Consider the following 21,022-nt stretch of genomic DNA (forward strand, 5'->3'; position numbering starts at 1 on the left):
CTGCTCCTGAAAACTTTTGGTCCCCTTTGACTACTACCATATGGCATGGTTGTATTGTTGTCATCCACTGCAGAGTATTTTACTTAAGATTCCGGAAAGAGTGCTTTGATGGTGTTTGCTGCCACCTTGAGTTCTAACTCGTTAATGGGGGGGTTTGCACAGTCCATAGGAAAAGGCACTTGATATAAATGGTGTTACATAAAGATCCTAAATAAATACCACTTCAGGCATTACAGAAATATATTCTGCTTTGAGATTTAAAACAAAGTGAGAATTCATTCTACAAATACATCCCAAGCAACTCCACTCTGGTGGCTTTCAGCATTTGCTTTTCAGCATTTGTTTTGGTGGGATCAGGGAATGGACACCATTCCTGCATAAAGTATTATGATTAACTCATGCAAGATGCCAGAAATAAAATGTCAATAAGTTAGCCCCTGTTTAGGGAGCTTTTACTTTCAAGATGAAAATAAATTTTTAGAGAAAGAGAGAGATGGAAGGAGAGAGTGAGTGATTGAGTAGGAGACTTGGAACAATTGTGTTAGCTGTCAGCAGAAAATATTAGTGCCTAAAACTCATATTTTAGAGTGGGAATTATTTGAACTGAAATACCTGTAGATTTAATTTCCCTCAATTTTTTTCTGTAAATGAGAATAGACTCTTGTGAAAAATGTTTTAGCATCTGTGTTTTATTCCTCTGTGCTCTCCAGGAGTAAAAGTAGCACAGGAAGTTGTAGATTCCTCCTGCCTGTGTACTATAAACTACCTTTCCCTTCCCTAAAAATTTCATATAGTCACAGATTTTAAAATGCCATTACTCTATGTTTTTCAGGAACAACTATTACCCATTCATATGTTACTTAGGTCAACTAAGTTGCCAGAACAAGACTGACAGAAGACAGAAAATGTGCCTCCAGCTGGCAGTTTTTAAAACTTGCAGTGGTTCAAAGAATCTGAGAGGCCAATGTATGAAAAAGCAGCACTCGAGGCACAAAGAAGAAAATAAGTCTTTCATGCTTCAATGTTCATTAGAAATGGAAAAATACAAGTTTTCACTGTGCTGCTGCATGAGAATATTATTATTGATTTATATTTATCCAAGCTGATTGCAGTATATCCCAGGGAGTTGAAACGCAACTCACAGCAAAGAAAACAAAAAGAAAAATCCAGAGACTATGCAGTATATTTCCCTCTAGAATCTTAATTGAAACTGATTTTATTGCTTTCCTATAGGAAATAGCTGTTCAGTTGGGTTCATAAATGAAAGGAAGGAATGACAGTAGTATTTAAGGAATACAGCTAGGGAGCCTTTATTTTTTGTATAATTAAGGGCCAAAAAGCAAGTACAACCCATTGGAATGCATTTTTCTGTCATAATTAAGAACACTGTACTATCTTACTGAAAATGTTAACCAGAAAAATTGTTGCAAATTCAAGAAAGAACTCATGTATAAGGTGACCAAGCTGTAGTTTAATCAAGCATAAAAAAACACGTTCATACTTCTTTTAAAAAAGAAAGACTGAAAAAATTCTTTCTGATCTAATCCAAGTACCTTAAGAAAATGCCCGGCCTCCATATAATTTCTAATTCAGGTTATAATTTTTAGTATAGTCTAACTAATAAAGCCCAAAAGCACTTAAAAAAAAAATACAGCTTATGTAACTTCTCTGTCATTCACATTAGAGTTCTTTTGCACATTATTTCTTTGCAGAGGTTATTTTCTACAGCACAATCATGCATTCTAATGTTTTATGTATCAGAGAATAATGTGAAGGTCTCTCACCTGCTTGTTAATGTTATATACCCTTACTTGATGAGACTTTAAAAAGTCTAAGTTATATTATCCTACTTCCTGGAAGTCTGAATATCTCCAAATAACTCATTTGACATTCCTACTCCAAGAAGTATCTTCTTGCTGAATGCCACATTAAAAGATCAGACTGAATTAAGGGCTGAGTTTTAATTGCAATACTGTTTGGTTTTGTTTGTTTTTGAAGAGACATATTATTGGGAATAACAGCAGCAAATCTCTAAGACCACAGGGTCCTCCTAATCATGTACTCATACCTGTATGTATATTAATTTGATCAATACTTCAGACAGTGCAAGGACTTCAAAAGTCTTAAAGATTTAAAAGCCTAGGCAAGATTTCATGTTTATCTAAGCACAAGAAAATACCACAATACTCCATAAAGAACAAATACATGTATTGTAGACTTCTTTGGAATAAATGTGAAAGCACATGGAAGTAAGATTGAAAAAACTGGACGTATTTCTTTACAAAAAAGGAATTTACCAGGGATAGAAGCTTGTACAGATGAGTTTTCTATATACAGCAATGCCACTGGATGCAATCCCAATCATAAGATCTAGATTATGGAGATCCTACAAAAGAAAAATACAGTAAGAACACAGATGCAGTTTGTTTAATTTACATTTATCTATTAATAAATTTATTTTCAAGCTTTCTATACCTAAATTGCTACACTTAAGGAAAAAAATCAATGACAGTTTCGAGTGTTGATTTCTGCCCATCTCTTTCCTTTGATGTGATCTATTACACATTTTAAATATTATTCATTCATTAAAACAAGTTGTAATGTTCATCCTACTACTCTGGCTGTTCTGTGGTTTGTATCAAGGGTAATCTGTAAGTCTAGCCTTATTAATTTCAGGAAAGAAATTGAAGTACTGTCCAAGTTTAGTCAGGTAAATGTCGCAGAATTTTGGGAACTGAGCAAAAATTGCCTGATTATATGCCGTTTAAAAAGAGAGAGGAAATAATTCCTTACTTTTTCCTAAAAGGTCTTACCAAGAAAGACTGCACAGGAAGTGACTACAATTTTGCATATGAGAATATGTTGGAGAAATACACATGAATATTTCATGAACTAAATGAAATCCATTATGAACTAAGCAAAAAGCTGTGCATTAGCTTAACACATGCAACTGGAAAAAAAAAAAATCATAAATTTACAATCCTTTCTAGGTATTGAGATACTCAAAAGAAAACACATTCTTCCATATAAGCAAACATTTGAAGTAAAAAAAAAAACAACAAAAAAACAAAAAAAAAAAAACCCAAAAACCAAAAAAGCAGAGAGGAGGATGCTGGATGGTCATTTTGAGCCTAAACCTAGACTGATGCTAAAGAAGTTACAAATCTTGGCTTCCCACTTCTTATGAACAATACACACTAATGTGTTATTACACAGATTTCTAAATAGAGCTAAATGCATACATAAATCCACATGTAACTAAAATCCATTGTTTAAAATATCAGGTTTGACTCAAAAGCAGTTTCAGACTGTTTTTAAAGGACAGCCAATGGTAACAGATCCTGTTCAAGCCTTCAGTAGCACAGTTGCTCCTCTAGATGGTACTCTGGGCTCAAATAATACATGGCTTTGCTCCATGTCCAATCCCAATTTCTTTATATTAGTAAAGTACAGGAAAATATAGGTAGCATGTGCTCTGACAATACTGTGGGAAGTCTTCAATAAATCCTTTAAAAATAGTTGAATAGAAGTGTGATACATGCACATGAATGAAGTCCAACCTAATTTGCAAAGCATAATACAGGAATCCAAAACTGACATCCCTGTATTTTAATACTTGGAAAGAACACTGAGGTATCCAGGAGATTAACTGGCTATAGTTTGCTGTTTCTGCCATAATATGGCCAACTAAAGCAGGGTAGAAAATTGTATTATTCCTACTTGGACCTTACTCCTGATTCCTGCTTTTAAAAATCAATATTGTGAAGAAAAAAAACAGCTTTCAAAGTAAAAGCTGAAAATCTACATGATTAAGCAGAAATAAAGGATTACCTAAAATATTTGATATGGATTTATTTGGCTGAACTACTCTGTTTTCTCCAGAAACTTTTTCAGAACAAAGTTCATTCCTCAGCCTCCTCTGCACCAACCCAAACCACTAATCTGCCATGTTATTTGTTATTATGAATTCTCTTGTGTTTAGCCTAAAAAACACAAAATCAAGATGCTGGAATAGCATAAAGAGAGGTATAATGAGGTACAGTTATTTCCCTTTCAAAACATGCTGTTAAATTACACAACAAAGAAATAACATGCATATATTTATAAAAAAAACAACAGGTAACATGAAGAAGATAATACAGAAGTTGTGAAGATAAAAAATTATCATGTCAGGCATCTAGCTAGTTAAGTACTGATTCATATTTGATTTAATTTACAATTACCATCTTGAATTTTGTAGATATGGAAATAATATTGATTCGACAAATTTCCTATCTTCGACTCTCTGAGTAAAAATGAAAGATGAGTGAACAGCAGATTAATTATTGAGCAGATGGGATAGAGGTCCAGAGTGAAATGGAGATTAGGAATTCAAGAAATATCAATATAGTTTTAAGATACTGAATTCACTCTCTTGAGTCTCCTAACACTATTGCATTTTTTAATATTTTAGCAGTTCAGATTTTTCATCAGAAAAAAAATCAAAAGTGTCTGCAGAGTTGAAAACTGAGCTCAGATTAGAGCTGCATGTCTACTAAGTTGCTAAAAAGAAAGCTCACACTTATGTTAAATATTTAACTTTGTATCATAAAACAAAAAAATAAAGGAAGCTATATATTCATCTGCTCTTCAAGAAACATTATCCAAAAGTATCCCACTCTCAACCACCAGTACAGGAGCACCAGCTTCTTTAGGCCCATAGTGTAAAAGCCAGGTATTACCTGGTTCTGCCACACACAATCATCAGAGGAACAAGATCATAAGAATCCACAGAGATAAAGCCTTTCACAGACACAGTTTAATTAGCCGCTGCTAAATCTGGTCAAGGCACGGGGATGTGACACAACTGGAAGGATGATTTAAAAGCCGTACTGAGTGGGGGAGGGTATCAGGAGGCACTGTGAACACATCCATGCCAAAGCAGGGACAGGACATAGAAACCTCTGTGAAGAAGCAGCTTATAAACCTTCACTGCAAACTTCTTACAGGCCAATGGGAGCAAAGACCAATCTCATGTTGGCTGAGAGGTTTGTCTCATGGCATTCAATCCAAACAGTGATTTGCAACTGATGTTTTGGAAGTACAAAACCACAGAGACAACCAACTACACACCTACTAACAACTTCCCTTCTCAGCTTCAGGTCATTTACAACTGGAGGATTTCCTGGTTTAGAAGCTTTTATGTTTAATGGACTCCAGTGACTGACCTAACTCCTCCTGATTGCTATTTCACTTTGGGCATCCATTAAACCAGAAGTGATGTTTACAGTTCAACTGCAGCCTTATGGAAAAAGTTCCTTTACTTAAACCTGTCTCTTTTTGGGTAGATTGAAGATTCCTAAATCTTTTATTACCAAAGGAAAAAAATTGAAAAAAAAAAATAAATTGTTGCCTATTCACATTCTCCATGCTGTTCACATGCTACAGAAGGCTTCTCCTTAAAACATTCATGATTGTTATCCTTCTCTGTACTTTTCTTTTTCCATTACCTACTCTGAGATAAGGAAGTGATAGGAAGAATGAAGCTTAACATCCAAATGATATCACAACTCAATTTGAAAGGTGGCATGATATTATCTGGTTTGCTTTCTATTTCCTTCCTAGCAGCTTCTAAATGTCTAGATGTCTAGTTCAACCGCTAGAAAAAACAGATAACTTCAAATATTTCTTCCTTAAAAAAAATGAATTGCAACAAAACTATTCTTTTGAATTGAAACAGGAGCAAAATGATCTGCAGTAAAATTTCATTTAGCTGAAAACGTCTGAAACCAGTCTATCTTCACTACTTGGCATGGTATGACCACTACTGACATCCTGCATGCAGTTCAGTGGCCTGCAGCTCAGGAAGAATAATGGAAATTAGAAGAGCTTTCAGAAACATTAATATTAAGAGACTGGTCACATAGTGGAAGTCTTAGCACTCAAGTTGGCTTATCAAAATACTAGGCTATAGTAGCAGTTAAAAGGCAAATATGCAATCAAGTTAAGTGCAAATAGTGATCTCAAGTGTAACACTAAGAGCTTCTTCAATAAAGTAGAAAGGTGACAGATGACTCAATGGACAGACAAAACAAAGTCAGATTTAATAATTTCCTTTCCTTTCTACTTTTCTCCATTCTTAAAAACAAAGTATCTACCTTTTGAGCACTGTGTTTTATGAATATGAATGTAATTACGGTAGCTTCATAAAGAAGTATTTTAGGAATTCCTAGAAATCCAATGTAACACTCACTTATTTGTAGCAGCATAAAGAAAAACAGGAAGAAAATATGCTGAAGAAAGCAAATTACTTGTTCTATTCCTTCCTCATCATTAAAGAAATTTATGAATTTTTCATTATAACTCTCAGTGTCAGGATTGTTAACAAAACTCAGAAAAATGTTAAGAAAACTAGAAGTCATCTTCACCTAGGAAATCAATTATCTGTAGTACACTTCCTTTAGTTTTTACACTACAAGCCTTATACCAAAACAATTAACTATAGCATAGAAGCACAATCATTAACATATACGCTATGATGCAAATAAAAAAACATGTTGGGGTTTCACTTCAGATGAATAGTGTGGTCAAAAAATTAAATAGCAGCAGACAGTGAAATATTAGGACATGTTTCTTATCAATGCACACCCTGTATCTAAAAGATTTCAGATATATTTTCAGTGGTCATCTCTCAAGCTGTTAAACAATTCTTAGATTTAGCCTGGAAACAGGGAACACAGGAATTGAAACAAGAAGAAAAATCTCTATATTCTTAACACTCAAGAAATTAGTGCTAGAAATTTAGAGAAATTAAACTCTTAAAACACCTGCCAACTAATAGCACTAAACAGAGCATTTGTTTTCTTTCATGCTAAAACACACAGAAACCTTTGTAAAATTATTAAATAAAATATATTGCAGTAATTAGTTTATCTCAAAAATACTTTGTTACACTTTTGAGGGGCTCTAGCTTATTTGGTTGAAATTCCAGCACTTATGTCACACAAAAATTATTGAAAAATTATCCAGCTCCAATTAAAAATGACACATGATACAGTCAACACTGAAATGTTACTTTTTTTTTTTTTTACTGCTATGAATTAATGTAAAAAAACCCAAACATATAAATTTACTTTCTAAGGAAAAAATTGCAATGTAAACATACTCTACCACTGTGCAATTCCACTCCATAGAATTCAAGTGTTCTTGCTATATTTATATAGCAGGACTCTGCTTCAGATTGCTTGAGGCCACTAAAAGAAAGGAAAAAATAATATATATGAACCACAGACAAGTAAAAAAATAAAAGGTATTATATCATATTCATTCTAAATGCATAAAACCAGAAGAATGCCAAAGACCAGCACCTGAGAAACAACCTCCCATTAAGTAGTGCTATGATTTCTTTACTGGTGAAGGCCCTGCTGAAGTACTCTCAAAAAACTGAGTGAATTCTACATGAATTTATTACCTTAGCCATTCTGGACCAGCTGTTTTTAGAAAAATCTTTGCTATTTGTTATGTTCAAAGGGATGAGGATACAATTTCCTTGTAAAATCTTACTTTTTAGTAAGAAGCTGTATCTGTAAATATTGCATATTTCATAGTCCCTCAGAAAAAAGTAATTTAGAAGAAAGAAGCACAAATGTACTAATAACGGGGAGAGAACAGGTTAAAAGTTAGAATTAGGAAATGCACCAAAGAAAAGCCATCCAAGTTTACCTAAAATCTGTAAGCCCTAAAATATTTTTTTCTCCTGCAGCTGAGACATACAAGCCTTTGACCTTCTTGTCTTGAAGAAAGCTTCTGTAAGTACAGGTATAAACACCTAGGTTTGCTAAGTGAGCTTCCAAAACAACATGCATAAAATTACATTAATCAAATGCAATTTAGGTACAACCTGCAAAAAACTGACATAACATTGACTTACATTAAGAAGTCCAGCATCTATTACTTCCAATTAATATCCCTCCTTTTAAATGCAAAGCCATCAAAATACAATGCCCTGAAATAGCCTCACTATGAAGTATTACAACATGCTGCAGAAAACTGAAATCTACCTTGAACTGGAAAGCCAAGGCCAATGTGGTTTGAGGATGCCATAATATCAAGAAAAAAGAGAACAAAGATGAAAAAATTGCTGTTTGTCACAATCCTGAGCTAAACTGGTTTCTCTGATCTACATGTACACTGACTATTGTCACCTTGATTCTGAAAAACTTTAGTAGACCTTATCTCTTTCAGAAAATTACAGAAGCAAACCAATGTGAAATGGCCATTTTGTTACATCAAAGGATACCCTGAATATGTTTGCAAGAGTACATTACTCTAAAATACTTGATGAAATTTTAAATAATTTCATCAAGTACTTTGTCCAGAAAGTCTATGGCACACTAACAAAACATGCCTGCAAATTTTAATTCTCAATTTGTATACTCCATCTACACCAGACCAGTCATGCCTCGTGTCTTGAAGGGCCCACAAGTATCTCAGCACAGACTTAGGTATTTTACTCATTGTTGTTACACCCTCCTACTTAATTAGAGGTGAAATGAAACCTTCAGGTCCCTAAGCAGATGGTAATTATTCAGTGAGATAAACAGGCAAGAGGAAACTGGTCTTGGTGTTCCATTTTTTATAGTTGTTGATACCCAAGGACTAACAAACCTCATCTGGAATATAAACACACTATTTAGTTTCAAATACATCCTTCTCTTTAAACTGTTGGCTGGATCTAGCAAGCACCATGAAAACCTTACCAATTTGGACAATAGCTGCATCCTAAGATCTCAGGCTGCTTATGTAACTAAGCAAAACAGCAGGAAAACCATGTTGGAACTAACTATCTACAGGAAAATCCCCCTACGGATTTAGGGATGAACACAGACGAAAAATTTCTGAAGCTACAACAGGTCAATATGACAATAAATGCTTTCTTAACAAGTACATACTATTCGCTGAACAGTTGACACAGACTTGAACAGGAAATACTTCCTCAGATTTTGCAAAGCAGCACAAAATCTAGGTAACAAAAACCTTGCACTGAGTCACAACACATAACACATGACTTCTCAAGTCTGTATTTCAGCAATTCCAGCCTTTTCCTTTTCCCTTGTGAAGTTTCTCAAAGGATAGATACCAAAGAATGAAAAAAGGACAGATATTTATAGGGTTGACTTTGCAACCCTCTAATCTAAGAATACCAAATTTAAATAACCTATATGGTTTACAGCAATATTTTTATTCCAGATTAGCAGAAATCTCATTCCAAATCAACAACATTATCTCAAAAGGTAAAAAAGCAAATTCTTCCTTTCCATCTTTCCTTCCCAGCAGCTCTGGTGAACACCAGAACCATTCTTGTCAAGTATGTTCTTAGCACTGATCTAGTGAAATCCATGTCCAAGACATAAGTGTTCTCTACGAATGCCCAAGGAGTACACAAGAAATACTGCCAGGATAAACAATAATTTGTCTGCCTCTCCTTGCACTCTGAAGTAAATTTGCCTTAGGAGCTAAGTTTCAAAATAGGCATTGAAACAATAAAGAAGCATTTTTCCAGTCTGATCTACTCGGTATTTTTATTCAGATCTTCAATTACTAACATCTGTTAATTCCAATACAGAAGTTAAACTTTTCAACCATCAAGGCCTCACCCCACCAAAGACACTCAATGAAAGCACTGATATCACTGAAAGGACTAAGAGAAGAAAGGAGTCTTTCCAACAGACCCCACCACACTTTAGTCTGGACCAATGCTAACTTCCAATCTTCTCTGCAGAACATAACCAGTTTTATATCTCTTGTTACCACAGCACTAAAGAGATGAAATCAACCCAGACACTCCGAGACTCTTCAGAAACCTCCCTCAGTGGCCTCCAAGATGACTGCTTCCCAAAGACAAGAAGATTTATTCATTCCTATCAAAAAGTCTCCCTCAAAAAACTACTGAACCTACTGGAAACAGTAAATTAATATAGAAGGAATAGAGGCATCCACTATTGTGTGCCCCATCATGAACTGTTTGGAAAGCATTCCAGACTAGTAACAACAACAGAAAGAACAGCTGGAGTTAAGAGTTCAATGGTTATCTTCTTTTGCCCCATAAATGACAATGCCTCTTCTGGATGGCTAGGGAGCACATGTGAAATTCAGAGCTACTTGCTACACCCACTAGCAGTAAAGAAATTAGAGGGAAAAGTAAGAGCATTGAAAGATGAGAAAAAATAGCTGAGGGACATTAGGAAGAGATGAAAATGGAAATATTTCAGGGTATAAATCACAGAAACTAAGAGAGTGGGAAATTAGTTCTGCTGCAGTTAAGACACAGACAGAGAAAACAAGTACACAGAGATTTGGATTTCATTTGCTTACAGACAATTTCTTAGATTGATATATTTGCATTCAGCTTGCAAGTGTCTGATCAACACCACTAATTCCAAAGCTGCAGTCTTACAGGAGACAAATCAGCAGGGTCAGGAAAAATAATTAGCAGTGCAATGACTGGAATAATCTGTTACAGTCTTTGTATTACACTCTGGAGAGGGGAGCGAAACCACAAAGTTAATTGAAGTGTTTTGTGGTTATGGCATTTCTTGGAGTATTTTTCCACATATTTAGACAAAAAAAATCAATAGAATTTGAAAAATTATCAAATATCCTTCATGCAGCAAACCCCTCAAACATCTAGTATAGTGCTCTAAATTGTTGCTTTTAACAATGTTTAAGGCTAACTAAGCTACTTGAGTTTATAACTAGAAATTTATTTGAATGTTTCAAGACCTTAACATCATACCCTGAATATAATTAATATAGCACCTCTATGATAAACCCAAGCATTTAATTTAACATAAGCTATATGAATACAACTGCCTGCTGTAATGAAACTACTAAGAATTTGAGTCTTCCTTTTGACATTGTTTTTTACTTTAAAAGCTCAAGAGGTGAGAGAGAGCTAAAACTTCACATTACCTGTGTTGCTCATGTAGTGTTTCTACTTTGGTAAGAAAATCCTTGTTCTGCTCCGGAATAAAGTTGTAATTTGACAGATATCCTGAACAATGCACTGAAGCATTATAGTCTCCAAGTTGCGCTGTTAAGAAACAAGAAATACATATACAGAGTTTTCATAGTTAATTGGATTTTTGTTTAGAAAAAATTCCTTCTCATTAGAACACAAACACATATGGGAAAATGCAGAAATTACCAATTATTTCCCAACAGACCAGAAGTGTTGAACATAGGGAACTGTATGACCTCAGCAAGGTAAGATTTTTTCAAAACACACTTACCATAACTATAATCTCAGGCACTGAATGACTCAGTACTTTATTTAGTTATTCATGTAGCCTCACTTTTGCATCACAAGCTGTAACAGCACTAGACAGATGTCATGTGCCATGCTGACACAGACGAGCAGTATTATAACATCAGAAACACCAAATTGCTTCAGTAAGAAATGGCAAATGAAATCAATTTGACACATTTACTTGACTAGAACATATTAGAAGTCTTCAACAAGATCTGTTACTTAGAAAGCATCCACTTCTCACAAATTCAGGTGGAAATTGTTCTGCTACCGACTAGGGCACTGTCCCAGAAATTCAGCTGAAAATTACTTAACAGAACATGTGAAATAATTGCAGTTTGACACAACATTACCAAGCTGCTACATAAGTAAATAACTAAAACCTGTACTAACTTTCCTTCTCATAAGTAATATGGAATAGTGATTATAAAGCCTTAAAGTTTCCCAAAAGTTATTGGTATGATTTGAAAATTAACACAAAAGAAGGTAATTAATAGGCCGCAAACAACTGAACATTGAAACATCCTCAATTGAATCAAAGTTCAAAAGCACACTTTTAGGATATACTATCAATAATATTATCACTATTTTCCAGAAAATAAAAAAAAAAAGTACAAAAGAGATATTTAAGTGATTCAAGTTGAGGGGCATGAGAGGCACATCAGAAATAACTTATACCTATTAATTATGCAAGCTCTGTGATGCACAGGATAACTAATAATTGCAACTTACATATATTCAAACTCCATGATTTATATGGCCCAGGAAATAGAAGTAAAATGATTCAAGACAATTTCCAGGGAAATGCAGTCAAAAGCTAATGTAGTTGCACACCTAATTGTCAGCATCAAGAGAAATATTTCAATAAAAAAGGGAATGATAAAGAGTAACTAATTTACTTTGAATGCATATGTTCTTGTACACTTAGTTCTTTCTTTTTAAAGGTAGCCTAAACTTTAAATTAATTAGCAAATAGCAGGCAAAGGACTAAATATTTACCAGGAGAGCCAAAACACATATTTGAACATTACTGTAAAATTTATGTGAAGAACAAAAAAACAAGAATGAGAAAAAAACAAACCAAAACAAACAAACCCCAAGCAACCATGACAGAAGATGCAGAAGTATCGTAAGAAACTGAAATGATTTTTAGGAATAGCCACATATATTGACAAAAGTCCAAGCCTGCCAGTGCTAAGTCTAAGGCAACGACAATAAAAGTGAAAATCAGGAACTTTCAGAACTAAGTAGTTTACTAACAACAGAGTAAAATAAAACTCACAATTTCACAATTACAGTAGTTGATTGAGAATCCTTTCCTTTACTAGTCATTAACACAACCCATCTTTTCTATGAAACGATCTACATCTTTAAGGTTTGTTGCAGCCAGTTTGAATTCCAATCTTGCCAATGGGAAAAGACCTGACTGCCAGAAATAAGATAATATAGTTTTCTACTTCAATTTTCTTTTCAGCAGGAAAAGATATTTTTACTATAATTTTACCTATTTTAAAGGGGACAACTGTTATTCCTTCATACCTTATGAGGTAGAGTATTTTTTCTAATCTTCTAAATAGGCTATTCTGGTTTTTTTCCCTCTTGCTACTAGCTACCTGAGGCCATGCCAACAAGGGGAGCAATTTAGCTTCTCCAATTCCCTAGCCAGCTCTTACAGTAGAAGAGAAACATCTTGCAAGACTAATGATCTTGTGTAAGATTTAATTATCCAAGTAGGAAAAATAGTTAGGACATATCGAGACATTGGCAAGAATAATAACCTATGATGCTTCTCTCTCTTCACTGGATTTCTCCAGAAGAGAGCAGAAGGGCAGGAAATATTAAAGACATATTTCTAATCTGAGTTCCTCCTGACACAGCTTAAAATATTATTATTTTTATACTCTAACTTTCTCTTCATTGAGTTAGTATCTGCTGACTCATGATCAGAGCAGAAACTTTCTCCATTCTAGACTACTGTTGCTCTTCAATTTATTATAACTGCCAAACAGTATAGAGCAAAATGAGGGAAAGTGGAACCAAGGACAAGTCAAAAATCAATGAAATCCCTGATATTTGAATATCAGAATGTTGTATTTTAGAGTTATACATCTAATATGAAACGCTTTAAAAAAGGAATGTGATGGACCATTCATTTAGAAGGCCATATTCAACAAAAAAAGGATCTTTATTTTTTAATTTCTAGTAAAAGAACAGTTCAATAGCCAAGTAGCCATGTTAACATGCCAGAAAACTAGTTCTACAAACTTTCAATAAAATAAGAGCCATAACTGCTTGAAACACAAGTCTTGAGATATATGTTTACAGAGCATAGGATCTGTCTCTGCCTTATTGAAGGCTATATAAGCCGTATTTTTTTCATGCTTTTTTCAAGTGATTTGTTCAGATATCCCTCAAGATGCAGATGACATTGTTCACCAGTTCTACAGACTTGGTTTGCAAATAATAATTAAAAAAAAAATGCATGCAAAGTAATAGCACCAGAATCTATTTCTGCACATGGGCATATCAAGTAACTTCAGATACAAGAAGGGAAATGTAAAAATGGCTCATTGGCTAACCATGATGAGAGATCAGTTATAGTTCATATGGACAAACTGACCCAAAGGAATTCCTACAAAAGCTAGTCTTTAGAAACTGGTTTACTATCAACTTTCTATAGATCTAAGAAGTACACCAGAAAAGAATCAAGCAGTTTCATGCTGAATTTGTAACTTTTTTGCAATTGTAATACTTTAGTTCACATGAATAAAGCACAAAAGTGAATTGAATTGCCTGTTTTAAAAAAAGGATAATTACATATAAAGATCATGTTCACAGGGGAACAGAATAAACAAACCACAGGAAGAGTATTGCATATAAATTGTAAAAATCCTCAGGTATGAAACTAGTCCAGGATTAAAACATAGTTAGGATCACATGACTGGCCTCCAAATCAGGACAGCAATAATGACTCACATTATTGAGATGAGGGTGAAATGTAGTATTAAAGGCTAATGATTAATTTATCTTCATATGAACACTGAGGTACAAAAAGAAAATACACTTAATCTAGACAGTTTAATCTCTTTAGAAATTCTAAGTGATTGCTTCTTGGCACAAAACGAGAACAGAAGGAAGATGAACTTCCTAGCACAAACTGTTTCTCAACAGTAACTACAAATTATTCACGTATTAAAATGTTTCTGGAAGCAGAAAACAATCTGCAGAATTCAAAGAACCAACATGAAAATGTAGACAATTATTAAAGACAGACTAAAAAGGTACACTGAAATGAGCAAAATGACACCATGTTGAGAATGGTTTTCAGAGAGAAATTCTTAAAGGACCAAAACCTCAGAAGTGAAAGATGAGAGGAGGAAAGGCGTTTCAACAAGTGGAACATGTATCCAAACAAGGATGTGAACATGAACACTAACCCACTCAGCCCCTAAGTAATTGTGATGTCCCTACAAGACAAGTAGAACTAACTATCATGGGAGTTAAAACTAACTTGTTTTGTAAAAGGAAATAATGCTTCACACTCAAGAGCCCTGACAAAATGTTCAGCCTAGGCACGACTGTAAATAGCTGCTTATGACCACTTACAACAGCTGGCCATTTTGTGGTAAGACAGAATGAGAAATTAGGCATTAATAAAAACAAAGGAACATTTGTAGAGGAAAAAAAAAAAAAAAAAGAAAACCATGCATGCACAATGGTAGTCTCCAAGTTATTTACCACTCCAGAATGAAAAATGAGCCAGCCATTGTAATGCCTTTTAATAAAAGAACTGAAAAATAAAAATCAGCAGCTCAAAACCCAGACACAGTTAAACAACAACACAAAAAAATAGTCACAAGGAAAATGATGAAACAAATTAGAAACTATAAATTATACTGAGTTGCTGTTTCTGCATCTCAAATACAACACATACTTCAGAAACCATACAGACACAATCAGGAAAACTATTGAGAAAAGAAGCATAATCCCAAGTCCAAAGAGTATTCATTTTGAGAAAGTATTGGGGTAAAAAAATTGAAGGAATGGTTATCAGTATTCCCAAAACATTGTGAGGCTTTGTCAAACCAATACATCTGGTCCTCTGCCATATATGTTATTTCTCAGCATTCACCACTACTCATCTGAGAATCAAAAAGTCATTTAGGTTGGACAAGACATCTAAGATCATTGAGCCCAACCCTTAACCCAGCACCGCCAAGCCCACCACTAAACCATATTCCTCCATGACACATCTACACATTTTTTAAATACCTCCTGGGATGATGACTCCACCACTTCCCTGGACAGCCTCTTCCAAAGCCTGACTATGCTTTTAGAGAAGAAATTTTTCCTAATAGAGAACATAAACCTTTCCTGGTGCAACTCCAGGCTGCTATCATGAGTGTAATACTGTTTTACATGGACCTTGACCTTGGGAAACTCTTCTTTCCCCCTTTTTAGTTATGCTACACAAAAATATTTAATAGGTTCATCCAACTTAAAAATACAGAAGAATAGCATCAAGTCTATGAGGCACTGCAGAAAGTCAGCTCCTTAGCTACAGCACAGCAACCCAAGCTGGGGTTCTCACTCTGGAGATTGCACCTTGTTTAGAAGTGTTACAGTTCAAAAAATTATTTGTGGCTTAATGGAAGACCATCACATAAACAATTCTTGAAGCAATGACCTCCTGAAGTACCTCGAACAATTGTAAAATGTAATTAATGCAAACCAGTCCAAAAGAGTTGGAAAGTTGCTGTATATAAATGATCAGAATACTCTTAGAAGATCTGTTGTACAGAGATGCAAGCAAGCTCAGGAGCAGCAATCTAGAATTCAGTGAACCACATGGAAGGAAATGGGAATGTATTTTCAATTAAACTCTCCAAGCTGATTCTCGTATTGGGAGTTTCATCACTGTTACACAGATAACATTTGAACTGTAAGATATGATAAAAGGTGCCTTTGACTGCACAGCACTGATGCAAGCTTCATAAGAACAGATGTGACATGCACACAATCCTCAGACTACCCAACACACTAGTAACTAATTTCAAACACTGGAAATTTAGCTCAAAGTTCTCGCTATTAATCTGATTTTGATTCTAAGGTACAAGAGTTAAAAGATGCCCTGGAAAGAAGGAGAAACCTGGCTATCTGTAAACAAATCTCTCAGCTTACATGAGATGTCCTTCTGAACACTATTTCACTTCAAGAAAGCATGGGTGGGGAGCACACACAGAAAAATGTCCAAATGCTAACCATGAAAAGAGAGAGGTCTCCTTAAACTAGGAAGTCTGAGGGGTCAACCTAACTTCTATAAAGTGGGGAAAAATGAAGGCAAGTTAGAAGAAAGAGCCAGGCCTCACTATGGAGCTGCTGTTGATGTTTCTCTAAGTCTTATAGCCCACCTATACCTCTGGGATATCAATCTTCTGGCATTCCCAAAATTCTACCTCTCTTATTCCCAGTTCCTGAGAGAATTTCACACTAAGTTCAGCTTCCTTGACTCTTCATCATCATCAGCCTTCCTTCCCTTATAAGAGGTTAAAGTACATTTGAATCCCTAGGAACCAGCCCTTTCTAAACAAAGTCCCAAAGACATATAGCAGTGTGCTAGTGATGATTCCTGGTTCTCAAAGCAGGGCTGAGAGGAGCAGTATCACAGGAGAAAAGAGCAGCTGATGCTCAGGAACAAACAAATGCTTAGAAGCATTCATAACATCTTTGCTGGCTTTATTACTGTACTTCAGATTCAAGTCCCAAGTCACCAATAGATTTATAAACATAAGAGCATATTCTCATGAAGCCCATGGGACTTCTTACATACCAGTAACTGGGCATTTAAACAATGGCCTGGAAATAGCAATTTTCAACATGAAGTGATAGAAAACAAGTGGTGCTAAATCAGCTTTGTGACATTTGAAATTTAAAAAAATGAATAGTTGTACTGTATAGGTATCCTTATTTGGTACAACTTTCCCATTTTTCACTAGTAAAAATACGATTTATCATTAAGATTTTTCAGTATGAGTGTATCCTTTCAGCTTCACAATGGTGAAATTATTTGAAATGTACATTAAGTTCTTCTTAAAAAAAAAAAAAAATAAATCTACTGACTGTTCTGTCACAAAGCACGTTCCTGATAACACACTAACAACTTATTCTTCAAGTGTCTGAACTATGTTCGTAATCAGGTTCAGTCACATGTTATTCACAGTATTCACACCCACTTGCATTCCCCTGTAACTTAGCCCCACCAGGCAACGCGAGGTGTGCTGCAGCAGGGCAGAGGGACATGTCAGAGCTTTATTTCAGAACCAAAAGCCTGTGTAAAGGGCATTACAGCTTCCCAGCAGCACAGCAGATACAACCAAAAATTATTCCCTTGCAAAACTCAGACAAAACCTCTGAAGGTAAACTATTAAACCAGAACATGGAAAAACTTCAGTTAAGCAAGAGCAGAAATATCAAACACCAGACTTCATACCCTATGAAAGAGATCTGATTCAGCCCTCCCATCAGCAACAACTGCTACACCTTTTAAATAAACAACCCACAGGTTTGTCAGACACCAAGGATTTCCCCTTCTGCATACAAGAGAAGCTACAAAAGGAGAGAGCAGCCTGAAAGCCGCCAAGAAGTGGCAGTAAATAGCTCAGGTAGAACTGATTCATGGTAACCTCAGACAATGGATTTCTCATAAGCAGCTACCTCATACCAAGAACTTCAGCTCTCCTTACTAAGTATGACTAGAAATTAAAACACTAATAGAAAACTACTTAAAACTATTTCAGTAGACAGGACCTAGCAAACATGACTCAGTAAGGAGACCGAAACCCTTGATTACAAAAATGTCTTTCTTATGCCATCACCTCTAGGTAAAAGGAAAAAAAAAAAACCAAATACAAACAACCTTAAAGGAATATGTCATTCTATTAATTAAATCATTCCTTACCAATACAGAGAATAAATATCAGTGTCATAAAAACAGCAACAGAAAGGAAATCAGATAGCAAAATAAGGCTACTTTTGGGGTTTTTGTGCTTTTTTTTTGTAATTAAATAAAAAAAAAGAAACAAACAAAAAAAAATCCCCACCACCTGGTAAAAACAGCATTATCAGGAGTTAGAAAAAACAGGTAAGTAGCTCGATGGGAAATCCAGAATCCACCATGAAAGACAATGATTAAAGCACACTAGTACTCTTTGACAATCTTCATTGTCCTTCCATAATTTTCCTTTAGTACAGATTACTGCATTAGTGGTATCCTAACTTAAGCACTAAAAAGGGAGCAGCCATAAACCTGAAGGGGAAACAGGAACAACTTTGGTATTTGTGATACACTAGATTTGGCATGATAAATTTCACTTTGTGGTAGAACCTTCGCATTCTTCATTTCTGAGCTTTAGCTCAATAAGACCACCAATAGTTCATTTAGCAATCCTAGTGGTGCAGAGGGTATCAGCCTTCAAGTGCCATTACTGGGCCTCAGAAACACCAGAGCAGGATGCATTTCTTTCAGCTCCAAAACTGGGACTGCCACATACTATGGAAAATTTCAACTGTTTTTACTGAAGCTTGAATCTGATTAGTTTTATTTTATAAACGGGTGCAACATATGACATACTTAAACATAAAAGCAAATGTTTCATAGACTCTTAGGATTTCACCAGATACTAAAAGCTTATCCCATCCTTCTTTGAAAACCACACTTTAATTATTTTAGCTTGGTTCCTATTTCAAACAAAAATTACCTCAATTGTTTCTGTGGGCCTTGTTAGCCTTTCCATTAAAGAAATGAGAGTCAGCCAAATAATTACACAACTATTCTTACATTCTTTCCCCTGACTATTGTAACAAATATGCAAACTCCACTAAACCCTCAACCTGTTTCTTTTTCTTTATTTGTTTAATGAGAAAGGTCTTCCTCCAGCTGTTTTTCACTGACTGTTGAGGATGCTTGTGAGGAATTGTCAGACTCCAGTATGGTTTTCTTACAGAAGATGTTTTTCTAGTATCATCATTTGAAATTTTTTTTTTGCCAGTCAAAGGCAGATGAGAGGGATCTAAATTCTTACATGCAGAGTCACCTTAAATGTATTGCAAAGGGCCAGTTTTACATAACTAACAAACCAAATTCCACGAAACAAACATTGTGTAAGAACACTACAGTTTCTTAATCATGAGTTTACCTTCCTCTTATCTGTTCTCTAGATGACCACTTATTCCCTTGGAATGCATTCCCATAGCTATTGTAACACACAGTAAATTTCACAGTTTTATTTCCACTGACAATGCAAACCTGACTTTTTTGTCAGCAGTCAGAGGCACACATAAATAGCAAAATTATTCTTGTATCAACTTTTTTTTTGACAGGCGTAAAAAGTATTCTTTTTATATTTAGACTGTCTCTGGAGGCTGCCTTAATAACCTGTACCTGCATACTGAATACTCGGCACAAAGAGATAAGGAAAGAAATCTCTCCTGACTTTTCAGTGCCAAACAGCCAAGAAAGTAGTTGGTCAAATAAATTTATTAACAAAATAATGGTTGCTTATTACTCACATTGTACTGCATATGATGCCAGGACCACAGCAGAATTAATGGGGCATGACAACCTGGAAAAGAGGGGAAATAATTTTATTTAAACATAGGCTGTATGCATGTCTTCTTGAAACTGTCTCACAATTAGTTTGATATACAAAGACTAATTCATCTTCAAAGAATATCTGATTTTTTTCTCACTAAGTTTGATTGTTAAAGCATATTACAACTGGATATTAATTAGCTCCTTAAGTGAATGGAAGTAACTAATCAGAAAAGGACATACTCAGATTTTTACTGGATGCTTATTCAGGAAAGAAAAAGATATTTTTATGGGGCTCTGGATATTACTTTAATAGCTGCATTATGGTGTAGTTAAAACTAGACACAAACACTGAAATTCCCCAAATGCCAAGCACAAACACAGCTCTGATCTTATGGCCAAAACTGACTCTATAATAGAAAAAAGCCAACACCTTTAGGCAACTGACATTTGGCAGCAAATACTTGGACAATGCTTTCCTTTTTATTTTATTTTATTTTTTTTATGTACAAACACACAGAAATCACAGCCAAATAAACCACTGGGTATATTCCCACCATACAGGTAATCCTGAAATAAGGAGAAATGACAGCATGAACTGCCCCTTGCTACTCCTGATTACTGCACTAGGTAGTGGGTGCCCAGACTTGGAATTCCATGCCTGGCACACCAAGCCTTGCATAAATATCCCTTTGCCTGATGTTGTGCCTGTTGATACATGCATCACCTACAGCTTATTCACAACAGACTTCTAAACTGTTCTTAATAAGTGAGCTATGAGAAAATTTGTAACGTTTCCTGGCAATGTGATTTTCCTTTAAAACAATGTTCCACAAGGCATATTTATAGGATAATTGGGATAATTTTACAGCAACAATACCCTCAGGCAAAAGGCTTTTTAAATTTATTTTTAAAAGAATTATAGAGAAATTGAAGATTCTTCTTATTACCTTCCTTCTGCAATATCAGTCTTCAACTGCAGAAAGAATAAATGCCTAGAAAAGATTTTTTTGGAAAATGAACAAATGTGCATTTATTTTTAAATTGTATGATTTAAATAGCTACATATATTCATTTTATTTCATTAGATTTCCCAGCAAACTATACAAACAGATGAACAAATATTAGTGGCATTTACAAATATG

The 21,022-nt window shown here is 34.9% G+C and overlaps 1 protein-coding gene across 4 annotated transcripts in view; it reads right to left on the reverse strand.

Annotated features, from left to right (window-relative positions):
* Positions 1–21,022, reverse strand: part of PTPN3 (protein tyrosine phosphatase non-receptor type 3) — a 125,013-nt gene that overhangs the window by 60,511 nt on the left and 43,480 nt on the right. For 3 of the 4 annotated variants that reach the window (XR_004496027.1, XM_033512171.1, XM_015619328.3), the window contains exons 6-10: positions 20,828–20,872; positions 19,856–19,908; positions 10,951–11,071; positions 7,145–7,232; positions 2,298–2,386 (exon numbers count right to left, since the gene is read on the reverse strand). Coding sequence is in view for 3 of the 4 variants with exons in the window: in XM_033512171.1 (XP_033368062.1) it covers positions 2,298–2,386; positions 7,145–7,232; positions 10,951–11,071; positions 19,856–19,908; positions 20,828–20,872 (396 nt within the window). In the remaining variant the exon portion in view is untranslated. Of the gene's footprint in view, positions 1–2,297; positions 2,387–7,144; positions 7,233–10,950; positions 11,072–19,855; positions 19,909–20,827; positions 20,873–21,022 lie in introns of those variants that run through there. The other variant, XM_015619329.1, reaches the window with a different exon arrangement.

The sequence above is a fragment of the Parus major genome, chromosome 2, assembly GCF_001522545.3.
Source record: "Parus major isolate Abel chromosome 2, Parus_major1.1, whole genome shotgun sequence".
NCBI lineage: Eukaryota > Metazoa > Chordata > Aves > Passeriformes > Paridae > Parus > Parus major.